The sequence below is a fragment of the Nelusetta ayraudi genome, unplaced genomic scaffold (assembly GCF_046127955.1).
Source record: "Nelusetta ayraudi isolate G7.1 ecotype Tasmania unplaced genomic scaffold, CSIRO-AGI_Nayr_v1 ptg000016l, whole genome shotgun sequence".
Lineage (NCBI taxonomy): Eukaryota > Metazoa > Chordata > Actinopteri > Tetraodontiformes > Monacanthidae > Nelusetta > Nelusetta ayraudi.
This window is the reverse complement of record NW_027466066.1, coordinates 7,914,478-7,938,986: the sequence shown is the minus strand read 5'-3', so window position 1 is coordinate 7,938,986 and position 24,509 is coordinate 7,914,478. Positions and strand designations below refer to the sequence as shown.

Genomic DNA, 24,509 nt, shown 5'->3' with positions numbered 1-24,509 from the left:
TCAGACGACGATACCTTGGTATCAAGTCCACGATACGACATTCACTGCCATGTATGAGCTCATGGACTTTTGTTGTAATTATTGCCTTTGTTGTGAAAGTGCCTCTTCACATGACAATAAGTCGGGTTAACCATTGAAAACGTTTTTTCAAGGTTTCAACAATTATTAAATTTGCGGAATGAGCAGCAGAGCTGAATATGTGGGCCGTGCTCACGGAAGGTTTAGCAAAATTCTCTCAACCAACACTAATAGACTGAATATAAACTGCATGAACTTTAAAAAGTACTGTAAGGTGAACTGTCGTACTGGACCAGCTGAGTGGTCCAGTGGTAGTGGTAGAGGTTCTGATGATGCGTCTTTGACAATCACTGGGACTATGACTTTGACTTTAGTACTGTGGCCGTGTTTTGTAAAATTCCTCCGTCCTGCTCCGCCGCCAGCGCCTTTCACATGAGGCACAACTGGCCCCGCCCACCTCTCTGCCCACCCCAACCCCTCCCTCCTTCCGCTCACATGCGCAGACGAGCCTCCACACGGCCCTCCCTCCCCTGACAGTTTAATCATCAGCGTCAGAGGCTTTCCGGGCTAATCTCCTCTGCGTTGCCTTTAATTAAAGGCGCCGTCTGAAGTTATTACTCTGTTTACATATTCATCTGTTTACCCCGCGATCTGATCAATGCCGCCGGCCCCACAGGTGACAGCCACTCTAATCACTGGGCCTCGGCAGACATCATTCCACCCCCCCAGCCCCCCAACCGTCTCACCCCCACCGGTGACAAGAGACGCTGGCGCACACTCCATCACGCTCAAGACCGTCTGAAGAGCAAGGGGCGGAGCCACGCCGCTAATTCCTCAATCACTTTCAAATCTTCCCACGGGAGGTCGTCGTCGTCGTCTTCGGATAAACACTCTCAAGATCTCCTTCGATTTCAGAAACTAAATGAAGCGCAGCGCCGGGGAGGGTGTGTGGGGGTGGTGAGCGCACGCCTCACCTGACGGTGACGCTGGTGTCGTGGGTGACGCCGCACGACATGACGGCCTTCGTCCCCTTGATGACGCTCTGGTCCTGCGGCGCCTTGGTGATGCGGGTGCGAGCTGCGGACACACAGGCGGTCGCATGGCATGAGCGCACGCGGCCCGATCTCGACTTTAGCTTTTTAGTGTTTTGTCTTTAGAAGATTAGAAGTCGATGAGTTTAAAACATGCAACAGAATGTTCAGGAAGAACCATCATTCAGGTCGGACCGTCCCTGTCAACTGGTATTTTTGTATTGCAGTCTATAGGAAAAATGCTTTTTGGGAGCATGCAATGTCTTTTCTTGCAGTACCACAGGTGGCCTCTGGAAAAATCGAATCGTATCCAGCGCTGATAATACATTCATGGTCTGAATAAATATAGGAGGCTTTGTACTTGAAACCCCCCAATTTACACATAAAAATTCTATGATGCTAGGCAACCTTTATGTGTTTTCTACGGCAACCGACGCCGCGAGAGAATAAGTTCAGCGGACGCTTAGCGGCTCATCCAGGAAGGGCCGACTGTGCGACAACGGCCAGGAAAAAAAAAAAAAACATTAAAATTGATATTGGGCTGTGGAAACAGTCAAAGCGGAGGTCGCTCTACTGTTTACGTCAACGTCACTCTAGAATTAGTTTTTTACTTCTAGCACCAGTAAGTACAGCATGAACCATACGGCTAAGTTAAGTGACTAACGTGGGACCGAAATATCAGCATTGTGCCGTGTGTTCTATTTTAACATTTTTTCCCAGATTCTGCGTCCGCTTGGTTTTCTGTTCGGAAGGGTCTGATTGACACGGATTGACGGGAACTGGAAGCAGCGGCACTTAAAAATAGAAGCGCCGCGCCGTCTCTCAGAAGCAAGTTTCCATCATTCTGCACTCAGTATTTGGGAGCAGTTTTTTTAGAACACTCTACTGCATCTCGGCAAACTTGCCAGTGAGAGCGCTCGTTTTGCGCACCGGAGCCCTCGAAACGTCGAGCGCTCTGAATGCGAAGCATTTGATTTGGGACCTCGTCCAACGTCTCTCCGAGACAGCATGAATCACACTCCGGCTCTGCCGGGCCCAAGCGCTTTCCTGCCGACATCTCGGGGCGGCCTTAATGAGAATTCATGCAGAGGAATAAATCGGACGTGTGAGTCATTGAAAAACCACGGTCAGAATATCCTGACAATCATTCCCGGAGGTGCCGCATCTTTAAGTAAACTCTGGATCAAAGAAAAAAAAAAAAAGGATTATTTTTTTCAACAAAGTGCTGTTTTTTTTCTCGCTTGGAGCAATTTTTCTCAGTATTTTGACCTGCCTGAGGCGCAAAATTATGGTTTTGCAAGAAGTTGCGAGAGGACAAAGAGGTTATTATTAGTTTGTTGGGGTTTTTTTTTGGTTTTTGCTCACCCCACACCAGCAGGTCAGACGACGCCTCGTCGATGCCCCGGGAGTTACTGGCCATGCAGGTGTAGGTGCCGGCGTCGGACAGGTGGGAGGGGCTAATGAGCAGGCTGCCGGACTCCAGCAGGGTGAACCTGGGCAGCTGGACGGAGCCGCTGGCCAGGACGCGTTCGCCTGCACGCAAGGAAGGACAGGGCCAACAGGTGAGCAGGGATGCTACGCTAGTTTTTATCCAGACGTCTCTGCCATTTTTTCTTCTTTTTTTTTTTCAGATAATGTGGCACCGAAGCAAACTGATTACGGCTACCGTGAATCCACAGTCCACATTTATAATATTGTAACCCCAAGTAAGTCAAGGAGGATGCAGGACACCAAAAAATAAATATCAGAGGAATATAAATGGGTGGCTAGACTAACAATTTTTGTGCTTGGCTGTGGTCGGTTGCCTAAGGGTGACATATTGAAAAAGTTGAAAGATCAAATTATTATTTTTTTTAGAAACTATTATTTCATACATTTCAGAGACCAGAGCAGTGCAAACAGTTGCTTCCAGTTGATTCCACGCTGCTCCACGCTTGTGTTGGAACCCTGGCCGAGGGGCAAAGTCTGCACGTTGTCAATCATCACGTCTGAGATTGACAAGTCATGCAAGTGCTGGGCATCAGCGCTGTATAATGGGACCCTCACGCACGCTGTGCCGTTGACCCCCATACTGACCTTTCTGCCAGGTGATGGCCGGTCGGGGGGCACCGGAGGTCTCGCAGTGCAGGATGACTGACATGCCGTCGATCACGGCGCTGTCGGCAGGGCCCGCTGTGATGTTGGGGGCGATGCCTGGGTTTGGGGTAGAGGAGGGAGAGGGGATCACGCACAAACACACAATAACCAGGTGAGACAGGCGTGATAATGAGCGACATTAACGGCCCGGCGAAGCGGGCGGCTGCCGGGAGCTTAACAGACTCGGCAAAAACGGAGGCGGCTGTCAGGTCTCGTTTTCGGGGACACCTTTGTGAATCTGACAGGCTGAGCCGGAAAAAAAAAAAAAAATGACACCAATAATTGGCCGAGCATCCGAGGTGACAAACCTGTCAATGGGAAGAGATGTATAGATAGACGAGATGGTGATGGTGGTGGAGGGGGGGGGAGGGGGAGAAAAGAGGATTAGGAAGAGAACAGAGGAGCGGATTAGGGAATAAAGGAGGGAAAGGGAGCGGCGCGCAGGGAAGGGAGGGTGGAGGAGCAGAAGCTTTTTGGAAAAATGTCCCAGGCGGGCGGATGGATGGATGGACGGACGGACGGACGTACTGGTAACAGCCAGGTAGCTGTTTGTCTGGATCTCCCCCGCCAGGTTGCGGGCGAAGCACTGAAACATCCCCGTGTCGTCCGGCAGGAGGCCGTTGATCTGCAGGCTGCCTCCGACCAGCACTCGGTACCTGGGGATTTTCACCGGGCTGATGGGCACCGCGTCTTTGTACCACACGATGTCTGGCTGCGGCGTGCCTGCACACAGGAAGGGGGGAGAAGAAGGATTGTTCGTCTGGTTTTTTTCCCCCCCAGAAACTGAGACCATTTTTTTTGTGTTCCTTTTTTGTTCCTTCTCTGTCTCTGTTAAAAAAAAAAATCCCGGGGCGAGCGAGCACTCACCTCGGGCCTGGCAGGGGATGTCCACCACCTTCTCCATCTCGGCGCTGATGTGAGCGGGCGGCTCTTTGACAAACATGGGATACTCTGTGTTCAGAGGGGGACGATTATACATTTAAAAAAAGCACAAGAACATACTGCAAAGCTATCTCTCTCCTCGCTCTCCTGGACGATCAAGTCAACCTGTTGCTGCGGCTTTCTGTGGGTTTCGAAAAATGATGCTAATGCTAACGCCCTCATTGACTTTCTGGATGATGTCAAGGAGACTCAGCTGTGTCAAAATGTGACGCAAGTCTCTTTGTCTGACTATCTAGCTGGCTATGGCTACACCACTTGGCCAAACTACATGCTACAAGTTTCGACCGGAGATGCTAAAACCAGTGTTGTAGTCAAGACCGCACCAGCTGAGACCAAGGCCTTATCAAGACTAGAGAGTATCGAGATCCAGACAAGACCAAGACTTTACATATCAAAGAAAAATGAACGACATAACTGAGAAAAATGACCAGTATCTTTTTTAAATTCAAGTTTGCTCCAAAAAATGAGTTAATCTGGTAATTAGTGAATAAGGGTGTGTGTCACTCTGGGTGTCACAAACGGCGGCAGCTGGATTCTTTTCTGTTATTATCGTGTCATTACAGTGTTGGTTGAGTCTTGACTGGTCTTCATCAAAAATCCCGATTCCGCCCAGTCTGAGACCGAGACAAGACCCAGTCAAAATGCCTCTGACTCTAAGGCGAGACCCAGACCAGTCTGGAGTACTACAACACTACCTTACAGACGCTTGCACGACACACCAGCAAGATGACGAAAACGTCATATTTTTCTCATTTCAAGCTGTGCGAGGGGACGAGCGGCTCACCCAGGACGTGCAGGAAGGCTCCGGCGGTGGCCGAGGGGACGTTGCCGCCGCGCAGCGACGCCTCGCACTCGTAGTAGCCGCTGTCGCTGACCGCCGGCAGGCTGATGACCAGCCGGCGGCCGAAGTCCCTGATCCCCGTGTTGACCAGCACCCCGTCCTTCCTCCAAGTGATACTCATTTTGACGAGGGGCCTGGAGGAGAGAGGGAGGAGGAGGAGGAGGAGGAGGAGCAAGGGGGGGAAAAAAAAGCAAGATGAAAAGGGGAGTTAAAAAAAAAGAGAGCACGCAACAGGGAGCAGATACAGATTTATATTCCGTTTCAAGGTTACACAGCGTTGAGGGAGCGATGGAATACATCTGTCATTCTGATTAAGCCTTTGAATCGGAGATAATAGTCGAATTCACAACTGGGATTGCGCGAGGCTGCGAGAACAGAGCGCGGCCTTGAATCAAAGGGAAGGAGCGGAGGAGAGGTACAAAATGAGCGACGTGCAAAATGCTTTCCCATCATGTTCAAACAAAAGATTTCAAAAATCATTAGAATCAAAAACGGAAGAGGAAAAAAATAAAAAATCAGAGGGGGAGCCGGGAGAAGGTGTTTTCAACAAGACGCTCGCAACCGCGCCTCCACTTTTGCGTCAGTGTGCGTGCGCCCGCGCGCGCGCGTGTGTGTGTGTACCTCGCGTTGGCAACACACTCCATGATGGCCTCGTTCCTCCCCATGGTCACGCTGGTGTTCTTGGGGGGGATGATGATTGACGGGGCGATGGGATCCGCCGGCCCGCCCACATCTAACGCACAGAGAGCAGATGGGGTGAAAAAGTGAAAAAAGGAAGAAGAAAAAAAAAATCATCATGTGACACGCAGCGCGGCGCCGAGATCAAAGCAGTTTCGCCTGACCGGATCTCCAGCGCCGTCGCCCGACTATTAACCGGGCCCCGTCTTTACTTTCGTCGCCTCTCCCCCCCTCCTGTTTCCAGCGTCCACAAGCGCGGAGAATTTGCGGCGCCGTGTTAGCCCAGGTGTTAGAAGCTATTATGTGGCATAATTGAGACAAACACAAAAGGCGATTAAATGCGGCGCCATCACTCACGGCTTCCACCCGGCCTCACGCCGCCCATCGATTGGCTGCCCTCAATCAGTGATCTCTCCCTCCCAATCTGATCTCCGCCTCCTCCCCAGAGAGTTCCCGTGCGTGTGTGAGTGATTGCACGGTTAAGATGTGGACTTTGTGCACGTGTGTTGGGATTTCTCACCCCACCTCGCCTCCCCTCGCCAAGGCGAAACGTGCTTAATAGTCTAATCAGGCTCTTTTTCCCTCCTTTATTATCGCTGCAGTTCTTTTGTCGGCGCTCCTGCTGAACTCTGTCAAGGCTCGTCTCTTATTTATTTTATTTTGTCATATCTGACAAAGCAGCTCTACATTCTTTCCTTTCCTTTCCTGGAATCCGCACAGCTCAAAAAGTCCTAAATCATATTAAAAAAAAAAGCTTGCAATTTCTTTTTTTTTTTTTTTTTTTTTTTAAAAAAAAGAAGAAAAAAGTTGGTGCAATTACTTTATATGTAGCATAAAGTGCTGCCAAAGGTTTGTTTTGACACGATAATCCGGCAGATAATTAGGCTCTGGAGTCACGTGCGACTGCTGCCGCCGACATTCCTCTGGCAGAGCATCAGAGTCGACCACAGAGCTTCTGAGGAGACGTAAAGCAATGCTCGCGGAAACATATAGTCCGGGCAATGCGGCACCAAAGGTTTTTTTTTTTTTTTCTTTTTAAGAAACAAGAATCTTTCAAGAGATTTCACTGAGCTACGAATGACGACTGGCTTCTTGCGCCGCTTGACTTGCGCAGCAGCTGAGAATCTAATGAATCAAACCCAGCGATGAAATCGGCCGCCGACCTCCGCTCAAATTTATTAGAAAGCGGTCCGAGAGTCTTCACGCGGCGCTATCGACATTAGCTCTAATTAGCAATCGCGCGGACGAATCAATCTGCCGCCTGTCAGGGCTTCAGAGGAGTCCAGAAAGATAAAAAAAAGAAAAAAAAAAATGAACCATCTCTTGGATTTATGAGGAAAAAAAAAAAAAAAAAAGTCTGACTCCCTTAGATGAGGAGATGCTGGCCCCCCCAACACAAGACTCTGGGCCTTTGACTGGTTTTGTTTATCCTTGCCGGTCTAATTAATGGCTGAGATAAGCAAAGTCTGATTGGTGTGGGAGCTCTGAGGTATTTAACGGAGCAGAAGTTGATAGATTTGCAGCAGCGCTTGCGAAAGAAGACCATGTGAGGAAAAACATGCAGTGATGGCGATAAACTGTGTGATAAATATCAGCATCGGAAAAAAACTAAAACCCTCTAACGTGGTGCCGGAGAATCCAGATCTGTTTGCCTGCACGTTTTTAAATGTAATCACGTTCAATCTGCTCAGTTTCAGATAGTTTCATGAAAAACAGAACAAACAAACCAGAATTTCTTCCGTCTTCTTAACACAAATGTTTTTTCTCTGTTTTTTTTTTCCGCTCCCTTAGCGAGACATGATTGGTTTCCTGGCAGACGCTAATGAATGGATTGCAGTTTATAAACTCTGGGTGTTGAGAACACCTCAAGTGTGTAATCTCCCAATTAAACAGTGCGGGTAAACAACGCGGCGACCTGCATAGCAAATTCCCCACCGCTTTTTGTCACCATGTTGTGTCACAAAATTGCCCGGAAAGACATTCGCCAGTCGACCTGGGTGAGTGCCGCCATTCTAATGTCCCACTGGAATGGTAGCCAGTGCGACAACGACAACGACGAGCGGCCTCTCCTCTGAGCTTGCTGCGCGCATGTTTGCTCGTTTCTAAAAGTGGATAAATACGCTGGCGAGGACCTCATTGACCTTCGGCAGCGGCGGCAGGATGCGGCCGGTGGCCGGAGCCGCGAGGCCAGAGCCGCGAGGCCAGAGCCGCGAGGCCAGAGCCGCGAGGCCAGATGGGGAGATATCTGCTCGCCGCAGCCTGGCTGCGTCACGCCCGCTGAATCACAAACAACCCACTGTAGTCGCACAGTCACGAGCAGGCAACGGCTGCGAGCGCGGGAAGCTGGCATTGAACGCGCCGCATGAGAGCGTGTTGGGGGGGTGGGCGTGGGGGAAGCGAGCGGGGGAAGGGGGGAGGGAGGGGCAGGGGTGTGTGTGGGAGTGTGGGTGCTGGGTGGTTAAAAAAAGAAAACGCGTGTCAAAGCCCCCCGCAGACGAGGAGACGCGGGATCCGTCGAAGCCCCCGTCGCACGTGGTAAACATGACTGTTTATGTAATGTTTACGCACCGGCGAGGGTGGGGGGGGGGAAACAACAACACAATTTTGTGACTTTAATTGGCTGCCTGTGCACGGCGGAGAGAGAGAGTGCGAGAGAGAGAGAGAGAGAGAGAGAGAGAGAGAGAAAGAGAGAGAGAAAGAGAGAGAGAAACAGAGGTTTCCTTTGTGTCAAAGTGTGAAACAGTTGCTGGGGCGACGGTGATGCGTGAGTCCAAGTTGTGGGAACATTTTCTACCTGCAAAGAAGAAGAAGAGAGAGAGAGAGAGCGAGAGAGAGAGAGAGGGAGAGAGAGAGAGACAGAGAGATAGAGAGAGAGGGAGAGAAACCCTCCTGCAGGAGTGCCGGCTCATTATTTCTCTCCTGCTCAGTGTCATTTTCATAAATCTGCTTCTTCTTCTTCTTCTTCCCTTTTTTTTTTTTTTTTTTTTTTTTTTACTGCGTGACAGGAGATGAGATGGGGGACTGAGGGAGGCGGAGGGGCGTCGGCGACGGTGGGGTCGGGATTCAAAGCGAAGGTCCGCTTTATGGGCCGGTCAAAGAGGTGCTGCAGGAGCTCGACGCAGCTCATGAGCGTAAATCAGGAGCCGGAGACGGAGGTGAGAGGACGGCCGCAGAGCAGGAGGGCGGCTGTTGAGGTGAGGGTAATGGGTTTCATTATGCCGCCCGGTCAGAGGGACGGTAAGTCGTAATAAGAGCCCGAGCACCGAGGCAGCAGAGGGCGCTGTAGACGCCGCTGGTTCAGGATTCTGAATCAGAACTCCAGCGTGGAAAAAGGTTTTGGGCTACCGGGTTACAGAACATGCGCAGTAGCGTCACTTCCCATCATACCTCTGTGACACACATGACACATCATCAGCCTATCAGAACGAGGTTGCAGGCTGCTGCAGATTCGAGACCACTCACTGTTGGCCTTTATTATCATTAAGATGCGCTGATACATTCGCGAACAAGCGTTTCGAGGAGCCGTTTTTTTTTTTTTTTTAGGCTTTTACTTTTTTTGAAACTTCTTTTGAAAAGTTTGAAATCTCGGGAGCTGTGAGTCCAGCGATGGATGGTAGGAGTTGCTCTGGAGATCCAGCACCGTCTCGACTGGCCCGCAGACACTTGGCAGCGTAGATGAGGCTGCATTTTTTTTCTTCCCGCCAGCTCACGGCGGCTAACAGCGGCTAACAGAGCTTTTTGCTCTGGTACAAGCTGTCGGTGTCAGCCAAAAAAGAAGCAACAACCTGAGCCCGTCGTCTCCCTGTCACAGAGGCTCAAGCTATTTTCAGAGGAGGATGAGGATGAGGATGAGGATGAGGATGAGGATGAGGATGAGGAGGAGGAGGAAGAGCTCGGGCAGCAAACGCAGCTGCTTCTTCACCTGAACCGCATGCACGCTCGAAAAACTGACATATTTTCTCATTGCGTTTGGGTGAATGAAAAAACCTGAGGCGCTAGCTCACCTTGTGTAGCTGTGCAAACACAATTTATTATCACAAATATTAAAATTAATGGAAACTAGGAAAGGCAGCTTGGCTACCTGATAGACTTGGCTGATTGACTGAACTCACTAATTATACAGTGATACTATCTTTTCAAAGTCCACTGACTGGACAGATTAGCGCGCTACTACTCTGCGCCGCCAGCTGCATCTGTGAGTGGGAGCGACACGTTCACCTCCTGGTTTTTTTTAAAAAACACTTTTTTTTTTTTTCCTTGGCCGTGTTTTAAAACACATAATAAAAACCCTGCATTAACCTTTCAAATGACCAGGAGGTTAAACTTGAAAAAGCATGCTCTTTAAATGATGGCGCCTGCGTCTGAGTGTGTGCGTGTGTGCGTGCGTGCGTGTGTGCGTGCGTGTGTGCGTGCGTGTGCACTTACCCTCCACAGTGAGGATGACGGGCTGGCTGGTTTTGTTCTCCCCGTTCTTGTCGTTGACCGCCTGGGCGTAGTAGCGCCCGGCGTCCGGCGCCACCGTTGACAGGATGACCAGCGTGTTGTCCAGGGTGATGGCGCTGGCGGCGGCATAGCATCACATGCACGTCACAATCACAATCGCACACATACACACGCAGGGATTAGCCCGGCACATTCTTCATAGGCATGAGCTCACGGCCGCTCCCGTGACGCTCATTAACCTTCGCTCCGGGTCGCGTTGAAAAGTACTTAAATCAGACGACGAGGTGGGGGGTGGGTTGTGCGGGGGGGGGGTCAACAATTTGGCTCCTAATTAATCAGACATCCCCTCGTTGTGAGTGGTGCGCAGCCCAAGGTCCACAACAAACACGTCCGCCTCTCTTAACAAGCGCGGGGACGCACTTGTATCATTAAAGCCATCGAGTAGTTGTTGTTTCGCGGTCGATAAATTCCCACGAGCGTATTGACACGCAAACACAAGCAGTGGCTCATAAATTAAGCTCTGAAGAAGGAGAAATAAAAAAATAAAATCAAAATGACGCTTTGCCACCAAGGCAGAAAAGAGTGTCAGTGGCTCCACATGTGGTTTCCTCTCGGGATATCATTTCAAAATAGAAAAATATGGAAACATTTTTCTTTTAATATTTCACTTTCATTATTAGAAATTGACATCACTTGAAAAGCAATTACCTTGAAAACTACGTCTATTCAGAACTAAGTTGAGCTCAATGACAAGTGCTTTTTTTTTTTAAATGATGTGATAAATTTTTGATTCTGTAAGGTGTCCTTGGGTGTCTTGAAAGGCGCCTACAAATAAAACGTATTATCATTATTATTATTATTATTATTATTATTATTATCATTATTATTATGGGACCGATTTCATAAGTTTCCATTAAAACTTTAACTAAACATTAAATATAAAATCTTGATCTGTTTCTATATGGTTTGCGAAAATCTGAGGTTATTTCAATAAGAATTGCCAAGATTATTGGCCTGCGAAATGATGTCAGTATGTCTGTATTTATTACATTTTCACCCCCAGCGCCCTCTATTGGCCAGTTGCCACTGGTTGTAGTTAAAAGAGTCGGTCGGGGTCGGTCGGGGGGGGGGGGGGGGGGGGGGGTTGTTGGGTTTTCGGGTGGGCAATTTTTAATAAGTTTTACGTAGAGAAATAAAACACAAACCAATCAGACCCGTAACGCAAAATGACCTGTCACATCACGCTGCATCATCGCTCAGGCTGAATCGGGGAAAACAATATTATTAAGAGTCGATTTTTTTTTTCCCTTTATTGCCTGATGACTGCTCGGTGATCTGAGTGATCCACACGTGCTTTCCCATTAACTGGTGCAAAGGATGACCCACAAGTCGCAACTCCTCCCTCACCAGCAGACGGGCAGCAAAAAGCACTTTTCTTTTCCTTGACAGGCTGCTGGTCGACGACAGCTGCCAAGCAGCGAGGACGGGGGGGGGGGCTGAATGTCTGCTCGGCTGACGGCACCCCCCCCCCCCATTAAATGAGATTTGACACTCAGCACTCGAGCAGATTAGTCTCTTCGGTATCTGCCAGCATCCGGCTGATGGGCGGCGGATAAACAGACACACTCCTGGACAATTAGACTCTCGGCGAGTCAACAGACACTCAGAAACGCACGGCCGTGAATATCAATGCGGCTGGGAGACAATGCCGGTCCAAGAAAAAAAAAAAAAAACAAACAAAAAAACAAAACAAAACAACAAGTCGACGCTGTCGTGTCAGCGCTGCTTTTTGTCAGCCGGCGTCTGATAAAAGTCGGCGGCGCAGCGAAGCACTTCTGGAAGTGGGCGAACGGGGACGCAACATTTTTCTTGCACTTTCCCATCTGCTTCAAGTGCATTTTCTGCAGGGCCCTAAAGGCACAGTGCGGCACGCCGGCGTCCGTGAGTCAGGATACAAAAAAAAAAAAGTCACGGTGACGGACGTGTGGCTCTTCATCCGACCCCCCCTCCCTCTAGTCCCCCCCATCTTTTCTTTTTCTATTTGTCCGCACGACGAAATTAATCTGGGACAATTTCCTTCATGCATTGCATATCTGAGTGGACATGAATCCAACTGAGAGGCTGCTGCTCACACACACACACACACACACACACACACACACACGCCCCTCATTCCAAACTGTGCAGATAACACAGCTCCCTGCTGTGAGCACACAGAATTACAGATTCTTCACATATGCTCGCAGACATTAGGCGCACGTGTGCACCCACACACACACACACACACACACACACACACACGCGCGGGCACGCACACACACCACACAGGCATGGATCCACCCAGGGGCGAGTGCTGTCAGTCAAATATATTATCAATTGAGGACTTTTGTCCAATTTTGTCTAATTGGTTCCCCTGCTGCCTGCTCCATCTCGACCCTTCAATCATCCTGCCTGCAGAGTCAATAGGGCTGATATAATAACCCGTTTTATCAGCAAGAGGAGATTCAATGATGAACACGGGGGCACCGCAAACAGAAAATTCCTCCGCAAACCCCTCTGTCATGACTGGGTCGGAGGGGGAGGGCTGAAGAGGAAGAAGATCCAGTATCGCACTTTCCGAACACCAAGACAAAGAAAAAAAAAAAAAACTATATTGAAATATGAAATACACTTTGCCACGGAGGCTCAGCACTGACCAGCAGCCGACCTCTCTGAGGACGAAGGTGGGAAGTGCACTCACATGCGGCTGCTGGCGGGAATCTTGCGGCCGTCCCTGAACCAAGTGATCTGCGGCCGGGGGAAGCTGTGTATCCGGGGCGCGTGCACCTGGGCACCCTCGCCCTGGGACACAGTCTGGGATCGCTCGGCCTCCACGAAGCCGCCCATATCTGGCGGAGAGAGAAAAGGAGGTGGAGGGTGGGCCGAAGGCAAGGGGAGGATGAAATATTGATGCAGGAGGGAGGGAGGGAGAGGTGTAGCGCGCCGGATGTGAGGCCGGCAAACAATGGAAGAGGATAAGAACAATGGGAAATGGTAGGAAGGAAGCGGGTGGAAGGAAGTGATGGGAAATTCGGGATGACAAGGAAGCGAATGAAATGGAGAGAAAGAGAGAGTTAAATCACTGCTAATCCTCCATCCGTCCTCTCTGGTTCCTCTTTCTTGACAAACACACGGCGGCGGGGAGAGCAGAGCGTCAACTCACAGGCGACTTGGACTGCGGTGCTGCACTGCATGATGGCGCCCACTCGGTTCCTCACGATGCAGCGGTAGTGGCCGGCGTTGGCCCGGTCCAGGGACGGGATCAGGTACCTGGCCAAGAAACATCAAACGTTGCCATTCCTGGAAATCATCAAATTCCTAATATTGTTCTTAATGGCGGTAGTCAAGACGGCACCAACTGAGACCAAGACCCCATCAAGACCAGAGCGTATCGAGATCCAGACAAGACCAAGACTTTACATATCAAAGAAAAATAACAACAAAACAGAAAAAAAATGACCAGTACCATTTTTTATTTAAAATTCAAGTTTTCTTCTAAACCGAAGAGCAACATTTCATTTGTAGCAAGGCATCCTGTAATAATTTTCTTTAACATTTTGCTGCTTTGCCAACAATTATGAACCATTTTCATGAAAACAACTTTGCTTCATAAAATTAAAAAAAAACAAATTGACTAGGAATAAGGCGGTGTGTCACTCTGGGTGTCACAAACAGAGCGTAAAACGGCAGCAGCTGGATTCTTTTCTGTTATTATCGTGTCATTGCAGTGTTTTCTTTACGACCGAGACCCTTGCAAATTTCTCTTGGAGATTAATAAAGTATTCATCGATCTATCTATCTTTAAAAGTGGTCTCGAGAGCGGTCTTGAGACCAAGACCAATCCCTAGTACTACAACACCAGCTATTAGTAGTAGTAGTATCTGTACTACTAGTAGTAGCAGTAGTACCCTACCCAAACCACCAGGCACTGAGCTGCACCAGTGCTGATGTTTCACCAGGGGAACCAGAACAGCTGCTGCAGAACGCAGAGAGTTTTCCCTCTGACCGGCGACTGGATCCCATTAAAAAAACACATTGTTTGCGCTCGGGTCACAAGCCGGCACCTTTCTCACCCCTGTAGCCCCCCCCCCCCCCCCCATTGAGCATTCATGTTAAATTGCGTGTGTGAAAATGCCGGCCGGATAACCCCGGAGCTGCAGCTCCCTTCAATTGGTTTGCTACAGCCACTTAGGAGTGTGAAGTCCGTCGTCCCTGCCGTGCACTGCGATCCGGAGGGGCGTGTGCGCATGCATGTGCATGAGTGTGTGTGTGTGTGTGTGTGTGTTAGCGGGGCCGTCTGATTAAATGGATTCCAGTTCTCCTCTTTGATCAGGGCTGGTGGAGAATAACAAGCAGAGCCGGAGACTAAGCCACGTGAGAGCCCGGCCAAATGCCGAGCAAAGACGACGGAGAAGAAGGAGGAAGAGGAAGAGGAGGAGGAGGAGAGGAGGAGGAAGGACGCGTGCGAGGAAGAAGAGGACGCCGAGTGCCGCGAAGGAGGGAATCAGACTTCACCACCCCAGAGCGTCTGCAGGACTGCGAGCTTCGAGAGTCTGGAGCAGAATGAGGGACCTGAGCTGCGCGTGAACACGTGCAAGCGAGCGCCCAGCGCTGCCAGCACACTGAGGACCTGTTATGGGGGTGGGGGGTGGGGCGGCGTCTGCAGCTTTCTGCTGTTAGCCCACTTGTTTGGAGCTGCGGCGAGAGCATGAAAAAAAAAAAATACAATAAACAACAACTGCATCAAAGCGTGCGACTCCACCACCCATCCGCTGACACAGCTGAGCCGCCCACACCAGCACCATCAGAGTCTGACGGGAGAGAAATGTGCATTGTGATATTTCCATTTTTTTTTTTCCCCCTCCTGTGGCGGCAAGGACGACGTTAACAAAACAGCGGCGGAGGAGTAAAATCAAAAAAAAAAAAAAAAAAAAAAAAAAGCGAGGCAAGTTATCTGCAAACACCATCAGTTTGTTGAACACGAGGCGAGATACAAATCTGGGAAGGAGGAGAAAAAAATCTGACGCGCAACAGCGAGATTGGTGCGTCCCAGGGGAGCGGGCCTGAATAAATCCATGGCGGATGAAGAGGAGGCAAAAACAATTGAGCTATTAGCCTCCACTAAACGTGCGGTAAACGCATAATAACAACGACAATAATGACCATAATGAAAAGAATGCTAATTAGCGCCGTGGCGGCGGCGGAGGCGGCAGCCGCCGTCCCCACCTGTACTCCAGGGAGAAGCGAGTCAGCTCGCTGCCGTTGTAGATCCACTTGAACTCCAGGGGCCAGCTGCCCTCCGCCATGCAGGTGAGCACCAGGCGGTTCCCCTCCAGGTGCACCTGCGTCTGGGGCGGCTCCATCTTGAAGTAGGGCGGGACATCATCTACTGGACAGAGAGGGGCGGGGGGGTTGAGGAGGGAGAGGGGGCGGGGGGGGAGATTAAAATGGGGAAGTTGGTGAGTAAGGCAGCCACTCTGCAACCTCGGCGAGCGCGGTCGAGCACGTACGTGCACGCGCGCACATTTGCACACAAAGCAGAAAAAAAAAAACAATCCCGCCGATTCACAGGGAACGGAGCTATTTCCATTTTTCTCCGCCGCCGCTGATTGGGAACTTGAAGGTCAACAGAGAAGCCTGCCAAAAAAAGCCCATGGAATAAGTTGTAACTGCGAGAAGAAGAAAAAAAACGGAAAGAAAAGAGAGAAAAAGGCCACTCCAGTCCGCACCCCTTTTTTTTTTTTTTTTTTTATACCCCCCTCCTTTTTTTACCCCTCCTTCTCCGTTTTGATTTCAGTGGAAATGCGCTGGCAGCGGCGTCTGCGATTGTGAGAAAAGAGTAGAGGAGCAATTTGCGCTGCGGAGGAAGTGTAAATGAACAACTTCCATACCTCCACATCAGTGAGGGAGGATGGGAGGAGTAGGCGGTGGTGGTGGTGGTGGTGGTCGGGGGGGAGGGACGAGAGGGAATTGACGGAAAAGCAGATGGAGGAAAAACACGGCGGAGATTGTCTGCGCGGAGGGGGGAAAAAAGATGCGAGCAAGCAAGTGGAAGGAGGAGGGTGAGGAAGAGGAGGGTGTGAAGGAAGGATGGTGAGGAGGAGGAGGGTGAGGAGGAGGAGGGTGAGGAGGAGGATGGTGAGAGTGAGGAGGAGGAGGAGGGTGAGGAGGAGACTGGGGAGCCACGGCGCTTGAGAAAAAACAAAGTTTCCCAGCCTTAAAGCCGCGACTCTGACAGGATGAGTTATGCTCGGCGCTCCCCTCCATTTATCTTTATGGTTCTCCTCCTAATGCAGCCAGATTATACAGGCCCCGGCCGCAGCACAGCGCAGCCCGGCACCACCGAGGTGATGCGCCGGAGCTCGGAGACTCGCAAAGCCTTCATTTCAACTTGATGAAAAAAAAGCAAGACGGCGATGATCGGGACTGGAGGTGTGTGTGTGTGTGTGTGTGTGTGTGTGTGTGTGTGTGTGTGTGTGCGTTTGTGTGTACGGGGGGGGTGGGTGGGGGTGGGAGGAGCGGGCGTATTGATCCGCCTGCCCGGTCGGGCCGCCGGCGACACTGAGCCGATTGTTGCCGTTGTTTGTGGCGGCGGCGGCGTCGGCTAATTAAACTATGTATTAATAGTGAGCCGCCATGGGCTCAGGGACAGCACGAGCTGACTCACCCTCTCTCTCTCTCTCTCTCTCTCCTCCCTCTCCTCCCTCCATCCTCTCCGTTAGCCCACCGCATCTATATGCAAGTGAACTCTGGAGATTTATGGCGCTAAACGCACAAGGGCGGTGTAGTGGAACCGCGCGAGTGCGAGGGGGCAGCGCAGCAGCCGAGGCGAGTCGGAGCTGATTGTAGCTGTAAATAAAAGAGCGACTGTGCACCCGTGTTAAAAGACGGGGGCCCTTTAGAAAAGACGTTCCATGGGAATAGATGGGAACGCAGAGCGAGAGAGAAAAAGCCGGGGGTAGAGCAGAATTAGCAAAGTAGCGCGTAGCAGGGGACTGAACCGCAGTTGTAAGAAACATCTTGCGGCATAATTACCGCAGTGTAATCACGACTTACTGCAGCGCCACTTCCTGGTCTACGCAATTAAAAGTTCCACTCGCGAATAACAAACGAGTCCGAAGAGCACTAGCTGGCTAGTTGGCTAATCAAACAACCCTGAATGCGGCCGAGCTAAGATAATAACTGGCGTGATAGCTGGCTAAGCTCCTACCGCTACCTTCTGCTCAACGGGATCGATGCTAATGAAGTCCTGGTTTTTAAAGCGGGCTGTACGCCCTCGCGATAACAGATGTTTATTGAATCTTTAAAACACAGTGACGTCGGGCTTGAAATATAATTGAGCCGGGGAAAAAAACAAAAACAAACTCTAATTAAACACTCACATGCAAATTAACTTCATGATTGTACTGTATTTTTTATTTTTTTTATAAACTATAAATTAATAATTACTCGAGTGTTTAATTACAAATGATGTATTTGCCCGTGGTAGCGGAAAACACAGCTCCAAAACAAAGACAACCAGGGTGAGAATCCTCCTCCTACTGAACTAGGAGGGAACAACAACCTACTGGGGTTTGTGGCTCTGTTTACAGAGACATACGATGAGTAGTACAAGTAGTAAGCGCTAATAAATTGGAAACCAAACAAAATTAAATTATATGTGTGCATAAATGGTGCCACATTTGTAGTTTTTGGTCATTTGGCCTTTATTAACTCACCATTATTACATTTCCTGTTTATTACCTCAGAGCTTGGAACAAAATTCCCAACAAAATTCAGAAGGTTCACTTTTCATGGGTAAAAAAAAAGTTTCTGAAAATTCACCAATAAAACTATTCTTCTGTACCCTTCCGACCCTGGTTGCACACAAGTGGCCTTGTCGACACGATATAGCATTCACACACAGGCAGACTCACACACACACACACACACACACACACACACACACACACACACACACAAAAAAAAATACAAAAGGGCAGGAAGAACATCAGCACGCAGTTGCCCCCACAGCCCCCCACCCCCCGCTGGAAAAAAACAACCCGTCAGCCATCCAAACACACCACTAGCACAGGGAAGGCGGAGCGGCAGCAGCCATCTCATTGTTTTTCTATCTTTCCCATTTGGAAAACAAAAGTGTTTTACTACCTGGCCGATCGGTTCGCTCCGCTTCGCCCCTGCATGGACCCCGAAACAAACACTGTCAAACCCGACAGGCTCTTGAAACCAATTCCCCCGGCTGAGCCCAAATGGAGGAGCAGCTCCTACCTACCCCCCCGCACACCCCCGCCCCACCCCCCCCTCCCCCGCTTCCCCCACGCTATGGGAGAGGTGGCTTTGCTGTAATTCCATCCACTGGTAAAATGCATTTGCACTTGACACACACACAGGGGAAACAAACACACACAATCAATCCCACAACCACCCACCCAACCAACATACACACACACACATACACACACACACACACACACACACACACACACACACACCAAACATTCACTTATGCCTGAGCAGGCGCACACTGGCAACACCCATCCACTTCCAGCTGCTCGGTTGCAACGTGCACTTAGCGACGCGGCTCCATCAGCCGCCATTAGAGACCCGCACGGCGGCGGAGGCGGCGGCGGCAAAGCACGAGCGGTAATGGTTACCTGCTCCCAACCGCCGTGTGCACCGAGCCACTCATAGCTAATTTTTGCTATTTTAGAGGCGGGGGAGAGAGGGAGGGAGGGAGGGAGAGAGAGAGAGAGAGAGAGAGAGAAAGAGAGAAAGTCTGCGTTTTTGTAACGATGGAAAAAAAAAATTAGAAAAAAAAAGCAGCACAAGCGGCGGGGGATGTCGCTGCTCGGCGTGTGGGAGGGGCCGCAGAGTCGCGGGGACTCTGTCCGGGCGTAAAGGACCGCCAGCGGCTCTCAACCCGCCGGGAGATAGCAGCAATCCGTCTGCAGGCGGGATGTAATGAGTTTACAACCCCGCTCCCCCCCCCTTCTCCACTTCCTCTTTTATGACGGCGCTCTGGATCTTCGCCGTGAACCGCTGAGGTCAAACACCCAGACACCGCTGTCTGGGTGCGCGCACGTGCCCGTTTTAAAAAGTCCCACCCGCCATTCCTGAAGGAAGTGCGTTGCGTCGTCGTAAGACGTATACGATTATGTCGTACACGATACCAGCTAATATAAACGCATGGCACAACGCCACCCGGGTGGCCTTCTGAAGGAGATGGAAGCTACCGTGGACACACGTCAAGGTACGAAGGTAACGTCAAAAATGGTTGCGTGTCTGTGGTACAAGGAAAATGCTAATCATCGTATGTAGCGCAAATTCCCATAAAGTCAAACCCTCTTCTAGCTCCTAATCAATGCCTTTGCCCCTATCATTTCTGTAGTTTGTAGTCATTTAGGAGTGTAGCCTTACGCACCTTTGCCGTACAGGGACTTTGTTACTATTAGTATCTTTACACTGACTCAGGGAAACGCACAAGAATTCCAATGTACCTGTTTTTAACCTGGTTTCAACTTGTACAAAAGCAATACAACTCTATTCTATTCTATATTCTATTCTATATTCTATTCTATGTTTTGCCCTGTGATGATCTGGCGACTTGTCCAGGGTGTCACCCAGCCTTGGTCCTGTGACAGCTGGGAGAGGCTCCAGAAGACCCCCGTGACCCTGAGCTCATGAAGAAGTGGGTCTTGGATTGATGGATTTCTTTGTTTGGTGTTTGTTTTTTGTTTTTTGACAGCGCACCGTGTTGTCAGGAAAACTGGCGACGGGCAGCGACGAAAGGCTCGAGGTAACACTTCTCTGGATGTGTGCACAGCAGGCGGCGTCGCCACGCACGCCTTGTCATGTTCCATGTGTGCGGCACTGACGGCTCGCTACGCCAGTGAGCAGGCTGCCACTCATTTGTCACGTCGACGTGTTTGCCGGCGGTCTGATCCCAGACATGCGTCTCTCAAGTCGGGGCTGAGCGCCGCCGTTCGTCGTCGCGACCGCATCACCGGCGGAAGCAGGAAACGCCCGCTAGTGAGTCGCAACCGTGGGGCGGCTGACATCCCATTTTCCCGGGCGACTGCTGATGCGGCATCATGCGTATCTTCCCGGGGCCTGAAATTCTGCGGCGTGGAAGGGAGTTGTGTTTGCCTGGTGAGAACATTTCAAGGCGCTCGCTAACACGTGCAAACACTCCCGGCCCGTTTCCCTGGCGAATCGCGGCGCTCAGTGTCGTTGCCTTCCTAATTCTGTCACCGGTGATGCGACCGGTGTCTACTGTGTAATGTGTGTGCAGGGGGCCACTAGAGGAGAGCGCCGCACTCTCAAAACGCCCTCGCGCTGTGGAACGAGCAAATTACGATGAATTGAAGAGGAAGGACAGGAAGTGGAGAAGAAGCCTCGTCCTCTGTTCTGGAGGTAAACAGCGAGACACCGTGGTGGATTTTGCACGGTGGTCGGGCAGTGCATTACTCGTCTAGGCCTTCAGGGACCTTGTACTTGGTCCTACCTAAAGGAATGCACCTCATTATACCAACAATCCTGTCGAAACTCAAAAATAAATGGCGATTTTTAAGAAATTAGTCGACAAAGTTTCAACAAGACCAGCAAGTAAAAGTAAAGCCATGCGAACATAAACGAGTTGGGTTAGGGTTAGCCCAAGATTCTGTTGTCGGACTAAAAGTGGGAGGAGCCTCCTCCAGGACGACCTGCAGCTATAATGGGAGCGCTAATGAAATCCTGGAGAAACGAGGTCAGCGGATCCAGGAAATAGCCAAAAAAAAACCAAAAAACTGGCACTGTATGGCTGCTGCTGCTGCTGCTGCTGCTGCTGCTGCTGCACCTGCAACCCCAACCCCAACCCCAAACCTCCACATTCAACACAGATATAAAAACACCTTATTCTAACCTGACAGCCGAGGTTGAATGGTGGCACGGCTCCAGCCGCCAGCCCCCGCCGAACCCCTCCCGCTGCCTCCTGCTGCAGAATTCTAATGGCTCTGAGACAAAGGCCACAGGCGCCCGGAGAGCCTTTATGAACTGAGGCCCATTGTGCGGCGCCGCTTTGCGCCACGCTGGCACGCCATCACACAGACGCCGCTCTCATTCCACTTTTTTGTCTGGCCACCCCCGACCGACCGAGCGGCCCCGGCTTATTTTTGTGTGCGCCTCTGCGTTCCTGCACCCCCCCCCACCCCCCCCCACTCCCCCGTGCCCTGAGCCCCCTCTAATCCTGCTGGTCGCCGCGTCACAGCCGGCAGGTAACCGTATCTTAGTCGGCGGGTCGCACTGACAAAGTGCAGCCGGTCGGCCTGGTCGTTCACCATCCCTGTGTGGACCTGTCGCTCTTCGCACAGACAATGCATGCAAAACCTTCCTAATTCGAAGCAGTGGGATTTCCGCAACCTCGGAATTACAGACAGGATGGTGAAATTGGCTCGGAATTTTTGTTTTCTTGTTTTTTGTTTTCTGTAGGGTCTGAGCTCCAGCAACCTGCTGGTCGCTGGTAGGACCTGCTCTGTTCCAGAGAAGGTTGATTTTTTTTTTTTTTTTTATTCTGCTTTCAGCAGGAAGAGGGATGTTTATCTGACAGCGGAATCCCTGAGAAGAGGTCGCTAATGCGTGGGCGTGACCACCTGCCACGGCACTTCAGGAACAATCGAGCCCCACTCCGGTGCAATGCAGGCTTGCAGAGCGCTGCTGCAACGACAACCACAACGACAAAAAAAAACAAAAAACAAAAAAAACGAGACAAAACAGCAGCAACAACGAAAAAACAAGAACGGAGCAGCTTCCAAATAATTACTGCGCATCGGGAAATGCAGAAATTGGCAAATTCCATTAAAGCGCACGTGATAAAGTGAGGAGACAGAGGCTGCGTTTGCGAAGCTGGTGTTTCTATTAGCTGGTGTGAAGCGCATTAGCCGTAATTCTCATGAAACTCTCGTTCCGCGAGACCCCACTTCAAGGAAGCCCTTTCTCCATTTTCCCTTTTGAATTCCTTGTATAAATATGCATTTCAATGTTGTTTGCTGTCGAGAATGGCTGTTATATTTTTCTCTTTGAAAAAGAAAAAAAATATTCCGTCTCCTTCTCCATCGAAACATAAGGCACCACTTTCGCTTGAAGTGAGATGGTCACCTGACCCCGTATGTCACGTACGGTGATGTGTAAATCCGAAAAAAGTGTTTCCATTACACTTTTGCGATCCACCTCATGAGAGAGTAAAAACCTTTCCGCGATATTTGAGAGGTTTTTCGAAGTGTTTTCATTCCCAGTTTTTTATTGCGATATTTCGGTTTTGCACAATTCCAGGGGTAATTGAAGCAAGGCTAGAGTGAGTAAACTACAGAAGGTTGGGTGGGGGGTGGGGGGGTGGTTGGTGTCACAGAATTTGGAGAAACAAATGAAAGAAGCACATCTGGAGACGTTGGATGATGCACTTGGAGCGCAGTGGCTTCGCGTGGCCCCCTGGTGGTGGGAGGAGGCATGCCAGGGAGGGGTCACCCAGAAGTCACGGCGGGGCACCGACCTTGGCCCGCTAATGGGCGGCGGTGCGATACAACGTCGATGGCCGAGGAGTGTTGAAAGCGTGTGAAAAAAAAAAAGTTGACGAAAACAACCCCCCCCCCACCCTCCCCGCACCCCCCATCACAGCCTCCCACTCAGATTAGCAAGTGCGTGGCGCCGCTTTAGCGAGCACCGCCAAATTCGCGCTTGCACACACACACTTACACACATTCACACATTCCCACACACACACACACCCACCCATCCCCCCTCCCCCTCCTCCTCCGGCTGGTGAAGGTCAGGCTGATATGTCGCTCCGTTGTCGGCGTGTCAACGAGGCTGCCCACCGCTTCGCACTCCATCACTCAGGTGTGTCAGGGACGGCGGCGTGCTGGGGATTGAGACGCGGCGACGCACGAGACAAAAGGCGGAAGACAGACTGACTTGCTGATTGACTGACTGACTGACTGACTGACTGACTGAACAGATGGCGAGAGGCTTAACGGCGGCGGCGGCGGCGAGGGGGAGTCGTCCTCCAGCGCTCGGCCCGCAAGGTGAAGACGACCATTATGGCGGCGGCAGAGATGGAGCGCCTCCGTCGGAGCGCCAGCGCTGGCCAATCACACCTCCGTGCCCCCCCCCTCCCCCACCGGCCCCGTTAGTACCGAATACGATACGCCCTCACAAAGGCCGGCGGCGCCGACGGCTGCGTGAGGAGGAGATGAAGGATGCAGCCTGATGCTCGGCTGTCAGCGCTCGTTATTTCATTATTTCATTATTCATTTATTTATTTATTTATTTGTTTTAATGGCTCATCCACGGATGAAACACGGCGCTCCCCCCCTCCTTCCCCTCCCTCCCTCCCTCTCCTCTCCCCCCCCCCCTGCAGGTTAATTGCGCGCTTGATGCGATTTAATTGAGGTGTAACGCGGCGAGGTGACGTGTCTGGGATGCCGGGGATGGCTCAAGGTGGGGGCGGGGGAGGGGGGGGGGGGGTGGTGGGGGGAGAGGAGGGGAGGAGGGGGCGCCGGCCTCGATCTTGATGCCGCGGCAACGCAACTAGAGGCTGCAGCATCCAGCCTACAAAGTGGAGATTTAATTAGGAGCGAGGGCGGAGCAGGAGGAGGCCGGTGGATTGAATTAGCCGGGGCGCGTGTGCGTGCGTGTGCGTCGCACGAGCGTTCACGCTTTCCTCCTTCTGTTTGGAATTCCTCCCCGTTGTCGTCGCTGCCGCTCGGCCGGCTGTCTTCTGCCTCCGCCGTCTGTCTCGGTTTCCCTCTTTGATCGGCTCTGCCCCCCCCTCACCTCCACCATGCAAACTTTCTCGTTTAGCCGCCACAATAGCAGCAACGGCCCCCCCGTCTTTCTGTTTGTTTCTGTGTTTTCTGGTCTTCCTCCTAATTTCACCCCCAACTCTTCCTCCCTGCCCACTCAATCCGTCACCTTTTTCCTCTCGTCCTCGCTCTCAGCGCGACGCCCTTCCTCTTGTTTTTTTCTGCTCCTCCTCCGCATTTCTACACTCCATCCATCTCTCCGCCGCCCGCCCGCCTCTCGGAGCCACTTTGTTTCTGAGTCGCCCGCGCTAGATTGCACCGCTTCACCGTGGGACGTGTCTGCGATATCCAGGAGCCTAATTAGCCAGTCGGGGCTCCTGGCAGGGCAGCGCGGCACGCAGAGGAGTGCGGGCGCGCCGCCCAACATCAATTAATGAGACCTCACACGCGCACCCGCGGCCTCGGTTACACGCCCTCTGCAGCGGGGAGCCTTCAGCCGCCGCCAACGGCCCAACAGCTGCAGAGTCCGAAGACTGCAGCCGGGCGGCCGAGGGAAAGTCACACCTTTAATCACCGAGGAGGCGACGCAAAGGGGATAAAAGG

The 24,509-nt window shown here is 51.3% G+C and overlaps 2 protein-coding genes across 2 annotated transcripts in view; one reads left to right on the top strand and one right to left on the bottom strand.

Moving 5' to 3' along the window:
- The window catches only part of LOC142887035 (BAR/IMD domain-containing adapter protein 2-like), a 224,197-nt gene that overhangs the window by 20,343 nt on the left and 179,345 nt on the right, over positions 1 to 24,509 (top strand). The gene's annotated exons all lie outside the window — the stretch shown is intronic.
- Positions 1 to 24,509, bottom strand: part of sdk2a (sidekick cell adhesion molecule 2a) — a 102,217-nt gene that overhangs the window by 30,503 nt on the left and 47,205 nt on the right. Inside the window, exons 2-12 of the mRNA XM_076023586.1 lie at positions 15,355 to 15,514; positions 13,292 to 13,398; positions 12,830 to 12,977; positions 10,072 to 10,205; positions 5,590 to 5,701; positions 4,912 to 5,102; positions 4,053 to 4,136; positions 3,714 to 3,908; positions 3,126 to 3,242; positions 2,415 to 2,582; positions 993 to 1,095 (exon numbers count right to left, since the gene is read on the bottom strand). Of these exons, the coding sequence (XP_075879701.1) occupies positions 993 to 1,095; positions 2,415 to 2,582; positions 3,126 to 3,242; positions 3,714 to 3,908; positions 4,053 to 4,136; positions 4,912 to 5,102; positions 5,590 to 5,701; positions 10,072 to 10,205; positions 12,830 to 12,977; positions 13,292 to 13,398; positions 15,355 to 15,514 (1,519 nt within the window). The remainder of the gene's footprint in view (positions 1 to 992; positions 1,096 to 2,414; positions 2,583 to 3,125; positions 3,243 to 3,713; positions 3,909 to 4,052; positions 4,137 to 4,911; positions 5,103 to 5,589; positions 5,702 to 10,071; positions 10,206 to 12,829; positions 12,978 to 13,291; positions 13,399 to 15,354; positions 15,515 to 24,509) is intronic.